Source organism: Lasioglossum baleicum, chromosome 16 (genome assembly GCF_051020765.1).
Source record: "Lasioglossum baleicum chromosome 16, iyLasBale1, whole genome shotgun sequence".
In the NCBI taxonomy this organism is placed as follows: Eukaryota; Metazoa; Arthropoda; class Insecta; order Hymenoptera; family Halictidae; genus Lasioglossum; species Lasioglossum baleicum.
In genome coordinates this window covers 3,380,977-3,387,838 of record NC_134944.1, presented here as the reverse complement: position 1 = coordinate 3,387,838, position 6,862 = coordinate 3,380,977, and the positions used below count along the sequence as shown (strand labels likewise).

The following is a 6,862-nucleotide window of genomic DNA, read 5'->3' as shown; positions in this document are numbered from 1 at the left end:
TGGGGATGCAGATATCTTCTAGAAAATTCACGAACATGTTCATGTGGCTCACTTACTATATATATAATATACTCTCTGCTGCTATATACATATTCTCATATAGTTTGTTCTTCTCTTGAGTTCGCGTTCGCGTGGACAAATAATAGGGAGCGCTCTAAGCTAACTTACTACTTTGAATTAGTAGAGTATTATCACATGTGTTAGGTTATCAATGAAATTCTAATACATTTGCAGAGCGTATATATATACATTTGCAAAACTGTGCCATAGACATATATGTCTATGAACTGTGCAAAACTATCTATTTAACCGTAGAATCACATGATCCATATGTGTCTTTAACATTATCATTTTTTGTTAATTTTGTGGAGTAAAATATTGCATCAAGAGATGCGATTCAAGGAAAAACCGAAAGGAATCGGCTAAAAAAAGCTTAATGAAAAAGTTAATGATAGAGACAGGTTAGTGTATCAAATTATATTTTATGTTTTACAGAAGTAACAAGTAAAATTTGATTTTAGTTGTTTATATTTATAAAAATATCTATTCTTACTTTTTAAGAAATTTCCTTTTATTTAATTAGTTACAGTCAGCGGCAATATTTTTGTTTGGACTAGTGAGGAGGGAAAACATACTAAAAGTCCCCACTCCTAGAAGGTGTGCTGGGTGCACGTAGAAGGTCCCCTTTTTCGGTTTTCCGCGTATATCTCGGAAACTATGCGTCCTAGCGATAAGACCATTCCATACAAAATTAAAGCTGACAAAATGTGCCACAGGATTGATTCGATTCAGTTTTTCGCTATCTCGCATAGTTTCCGAGATATCCGCGCTCAAAGTTCACTAATTGTGCTGAAGAGTAAATCATAGAAAATAAAAACTCCTCATGTTTAGCTTTTCATTTTATTTTCGTGATCATAAAACATGTATATATGTATACAATTACGAGTTAGGATTAGCATTTGGTCCACGTCGACGGCCGTAAGTTTGAACAACATTCACAAATCTTCGATTGTACTGGATTCGCCTTTTAGCCCTGCCGGTTTTCTTTTTACTCTTTTCTTGTTTTTCAACCTGTACAAAAAAGAAGAGTATTTACAGACCAGTAGCAATGTAAACAAAAATATTGTTATGAAAATATTAGAAATTAAAATGTGTAAGATAATATAGCATGGAAGAATCCTATAGAAAATGTTGGATATAAAACGAGAATGAAAAGTGGCTGCCCTCAAAACAAATTAACCCCTTGCGCCGAAATAAAATGCCACGCACGTTGAGAATTATGTCAGAATTGGAATTGATGTGCTATTCCAAAAAGTTACACGTTTTGAACGTGTATAACCGCGGGAGAATCGTCTGCGCAAAGAATTAAAGGCACAATGTCTTCACTTTTATTATGTTTCTTATCACGTAAGATTGTTTATAACTGCCTGCGGACGATTCCGGAAAAACTGAAAAATTATCTTTAGAGTAATAACCCAGAAAGTGATGCTAGAGAATCAAGTACCGGAAACGTTTAACGCGGTCTCGAATGCGAGTAACTATAGTTTTATTATAGCATTAGTAAACCAATGAGATACTCAGACGAACGCGAATACATATTACATAGTGAACTATTAGTATGAGTGAAAAATGACTGACAACCGGACATCGAGCTTCATAATAAGATGCTTAAAATTTGTTACTCTTATTACAGAAGACCTACATATTTTTTCAACACTAACGGAAATATTGCCGAATTAGTGAACTAGCTGAAGTAAAAATTGAATAACTAAAACTGATAGGAAAGGAATAGCGACGATTTCAACAATAAACAATGGTCTAATTACCTTCGGTGTTTGAGCTTTTACTTTACCAGCACGAGCTAGAGACCCATGCACTTTACCTGAAAGATTATTATAATTTCATTAGTACTGTTACTATTTTTTCGTTGTATCACAACACACAAGTCAGTTAAATTATTACTAATAATATAAAACTAGATTATAGAAACAAATAACTTACCACCAGGAAGAGAAACTGTTAATTCTAAAGTATTTGATGCAAGTTCCCCAACTGAAGCTTCATTCGATAATAGAAGTCCAGAACAATATAGATTAAAATCTATATTTGCAGCTCCCTCCAACTGCACAATTTTATTCTGAAAAATAGATGTGTCAAGTTTATGTTATTAGATATTTCAGTAAAAGATGTGAAAACTAAGTTCATTATCTTTGTTTAAGAATTATGTACTTTTGTACTAATACATTGAAGGCCACGCCGGTCGTAGATTTTACGTTCGTGCTATACCGCTGCGCCGGCTTTTGTATAAACAAGCATAAGCTACAGCGAAGGTCATACAAAGCAGGCTTGGCGTTTAACGTGTTAAGAAGAAAAATGAATTTTTGCTCAATGTAATATTTGTTGACAAATGTTGCGAATGGTAATCAACAAAAATGTGTTAGATTGCCAGCTCATTAATTTGTACTTTTATGTTGCGTTGTTGCTCCTCCTATAGGCAGAATTTACTGTCTCTAGGTTATCTATGCAACGCAATTAAATATACTATGTGTAAATAATAAAACGAGCTATTATCACTTATAAATTATATTATCCAGTACCAAATAATTATTGAAATTAAAAATTATAGAAATGTATGTATATATATATATGTATAATACACTAGAATGATCATAGGTGTAACTGTTGATACAGACAAATTGCATGAAAGTTATATGTACTTGGATAGTAATGAAACTCAAAAAAATCAAAACTGCGAAAAATATTTAATCTTTTGTTTATGGGTCATTCCATGCCACATCGATCACTTTTTGCAGGCACCATGGTCGATTTAGTTCTAAATAAAATATGTTGTAGTCTATGTGAAATTAGGTGGGGTTTAAGTCATCATTTTGCCGGTTTCGAATTTTTTTAGAAATGGCAGGCCTTCAAAGTTTTCATTTTTTGCCCATTTCGGCAAAAACGGGCCTCACTTACGAATTTTTATCTCAGGATCTGTTTGTCCGATTGAGATACATTTTTTTTGTTTTATTCGGAAAGGATTGGGTTATTACAAAATAATTTTTTCAACCTTGACAATCAACTCTATAATGTCGAAAAATTGAAACAAATTCTTTTTTTACGTTTTTTTCGATGATGGGGCGCAGAGATTTAAATTTGGAAAAAAATATGATTATAGTCCTTGAAGTTTCCCCTTTAAAATGAGACCTTGAAAAAGATGGAGCCATAAAAATTGACGTTGCAATAAGCTGGTGAAGGATGCAATGCTTTTGAATTAAATTAAACTGCCAATGAGTCATTCGATAAGGTATAAAAAATATGTATTATACAAAAAATCAGTTCCACGTTTTGCCCAGGAAGATAATTATGAGGTAAAATCAGAAGATTAGTTTTTCTTTATCCTCTCTGTATAACTGTATGCAAAAATGAACAAAATCCAATCATCAAAAACTGTTACAAACAGACTTGTTTAGCATTTTCTTAGTTATTATAAAAACTAATACGAACTTAGTCTTCATATTTTATTTCATTAGACTTGATTCAAAAGAATAATTGTGGAACTAAATCAAGACTGTGGTATGCAGTATATGTACGCTACATTAGGGTCTGGGTGCCCAAATGTGAAATTACTAAATTTTTGAAAACATACTTTTAAGCTGTTTGAAAAAATTTTTCATACAAAAGACAAGATATATAAAGAAGAGAATAATCTTAAAACAGGTTCTATGTAATTATTTCTGTGATTATATACATGTTCATTATAATTAATTACGATAGTGTTTAACATTTTATATGGTAAACACACATACCAGTAGTTCTCGAGTAGTGAACTAGTTTTTATAAAATGAGCATAATTCAAATTAAACTGTTTTTTGACATACCTTTATCTCTCCAATAGTCTCATTTTCATGCGACTCGACAATAGTCGTGTGCTCGCCCCTGATGTGTAACTGCATGATTGCTCTAAAAATTGAAGAAGTAACAAATTACACAATGATACAAAAAAATAATAACACTATACATTTTACAACAACTTGAAAAGAAACATTTTAATGTAGAATATATGGAAAAAAAATAGGAACTTCTTGAAGTATTAACATGTTTATACAGCATGAGTCTCGTAACATGACGACTATGAATAAATCGAGTTATTCGTTGTATGAAAATAGTTTGAAACAAATGTTGCAAATGGTGCACAATTCTGCGTAGAACAGTTTTACACTAAATAGGGCTTAACCCGGCTACGCTTATTGGGTCCATTTGGTCCCAAAGCATTCTTTGCACGCTTATAACTTCCACTTCCCTTTCCAACGGAAAGGCTGACGTGTCTGAAATTTCTGTGCGGAGAATAATTAATTAAAATCTTTCTTCCACTTAAAAAAATATTTAACTATTTAAATATTTACATAATAGAAATTGTTACACGTAAGGCATTCAGGGTCCAAAGACGAAGAACTGAGTATATTGCACAACCATCGAAAAGGTTCAGAGGATGGTGTACTTTTTGCCCTGACACCGATAAAAAAATCACAAATATGATGTATTTTGTACCAACTGCTCAAAATTCATTTGTAAATAGCACAGTGCTTCACTTTGCATTGATTGTGCAAGAGACTCCGAATAGGTTAATTTAGTTACGTATGTAATTTACGTTCACGAATGTAATTTTTAATTAGCATGTAATTTAGGTTAATGACAACAGATAAATAAAAAATTTAAAAACATTTTATAGCTAAACATTAAATAAATTGATATGGATCCAGATGGATCCAAAACAACTTACTAATTGCCTCTTTTTTTTAAGCGTAGCCGGGTGAATTTCTCGTATTTTAATTTGTACATCAGAAACTCTGTCGACACTATGTTTTCTTAATCGTTAAACCAACTTTTTCAAGAAAACAACAAAGCGTTGATTATGGCCTACCTATTTTTGAGAAAAATGATATAAAGACTTTATATTTTTGCAATGTTTGGCATGATACAGTTCACAGCCAACGTAATCTGATAACAGTGGCAAACTTGTATCATATAAAGATATGATATGATACCTTCATTGTAATTTTTATTAACATGTTTCATGTCACGTAGACCACTGATGTATTTTTCATTCTGAACATTATCAAGTTTTGTTAGCAGATACTCTGGAATTATTACATATTTTACTTTATCCTTAAATACCCAATTATGCACTTGTATTCATAGAATATGTTGTGCTACGATTGTCGTCAATGAATTGTGTAAATAGATTCTTTCAGATTAAAGATTCACATGAAACTATAAAGATTCACATGTAAAATGCCTTTATTTTATACTTTTATTGCCAGAGAGACTTTCATTGATTGAGCTATTGTTGACATTGCCACATATTTAATAAAAATTTAATTTTCACACCATCTGTTTCAAACAAAATACTTATAAACATCGCAACAACTTTCTGTAATTTCAAATATTCCTCAAATTAATAGAAAATGTAAAAATGTATTACACTTTGTTTATCTAATCTAATAAACGATTATAATTATTTAGCTCTTTTCTATTTATTGAAAACTGTGTTGTATCATTGTTTCTTTACAAGACTCAATGTGTATTTACACTTTTATTTACTAATCATTATTTAATGAAATCATTTGAACATACATGATAATATATGTACATACCTTTGAAGTTTACGATTATCTACTTGAAATTTGTTAATACAGTACGCGAACACAATCTATTCTTTAACTATTTCCCATAACATGAACAATAAAATTTCGATCTTCCTTGTGCTATTATACAAGTATATATGTATTTAATTATTATTACATACAATTACGTTTTATTAAACGTAATTTCAGAAGAATAAGTATTTTAAAAATTATTCATTACCTCCATAAATATGGAAAATTGTGTGCAACTATTAACTGCAAAATTACATAAAGATGGACGATTAATACTGACACGTGTTATCAAAAGAACGCACTAAAAACTTTCAGATTACTATTTTTTCAACGAAAAATATTAATAATTCGAAGAACTATTTATAAAGAAAATTACTCGTGCGAAATAATCAATAAAGCAACACCGTTTACTAAAATTAAAATGGAATAGAAAATTGGGTACACTCACCAGTAGCACAATAACGGCCAAAAGAAGGTTCACCCTGAAGTTGCTAAACATGTATAAGGACTTATTATCGATAACTGAACCAAACGATTGATCGATTCAATTTTCAACGTTTGATAAACAATCAATCGATTGTACGAACATATTGAAATAATTCTTATACAGATATCCAATTATATAGTCTCGAAATTATAAAATAAGATAACGTGGAAAAACGAGCAAAAAATTAGAATTTAACAGACTATGAAATATTGCAGACAAATACATTATTTGGAATATATATAAAAATAATAGTCATTATTACTTTTATATCTTTTTGTTGAAATTTTATTTCATTTTTTACATACAATTAGTAAATTCAATAAATATTTTTTAGTAAATATGCCACCTAATAATTAACCACAGAGGGTTTCTAAATATGTAGAGGCGAAGCTCCGATGTTTGAAAAACATAACCTCAGAACTTCGTATTCACGTCAATACCTTCTCAAAATAAATATAACATTTTTTTAGTAATATTCCATTTATGAGATCTTGCAAATATTATTTTCTACTATATATAGAACATTATTTACGCTTTCCGACGTTTGTAATGTTTTGTATACGTGGTTTTGTACGAAGTCCCTACTGGTCCCTACCAGTCCCTACTGGTTCCTACTTACGGTGCAGCACGGTGCAGTTCATATGGTGCGCCACATCTATGAGTTTATATGGTCTAAGGTCTAGGTCTAAGGAATATAAAAAATGTAGAAGTTCTATAA

At 30.8% G+C, this 6,862-nt stretch overlaps 1 protein-coding gene and 1 long non-coding RNA gene across 3 annotated transcripts; one reads left to right on the top strand and one right to left on the bottom strand.

Moving 5' to 3' along the window:
* The first annotated feature begins 5 nt into the window (after positions 1–5).
* LOC143217314 (uncharacterized) lies at positions 6–6,079 on the top strand. Its single transcript, XR_013010780.1, has 2 exons — positions 6–461; positions 584–6,079. It is a non-coding gene; the product is annotated as an uncharacterized LOC143217314 (long non-coding RNA).
* On the bottom strand, positions 887–6,154 carry Rps30 (ribosomal protein S30). Of its 2 annotated transcripts, none has more exons than XM_076441446.1 (5): positions 6,106–6,154; positions 3,879–3,960; positions 2,002–2,137; positions 1,827–1,882; positions 887–1,071 (listed from the first exon to the last, which is right to left on the bottom strand). In XM_076441446.1, exons 2-5 carry the CDS (start codon positions 3,951–3,953, stop codon positions 940–942), a joined length of 399 nt encoding a protein of 132 aa, XP_076297561.1. In that variant the 5' UTR covers positions 3,954–3,960; positions 6,106–6,154; the 3' UTR covers positions 887–939. The 2 variants fall into 2 exon arrangements, with proteins under 2 accessions (XP_076297561.1, XP_076297562.1); XM_076441447.1 differs by lacking the exon at positions 6,106–6,154 and adding an exon at positions 5,655–5,869.
* Between the last annotated feature and the right edge of the window lie 708 nt (positions 6,155–6,862).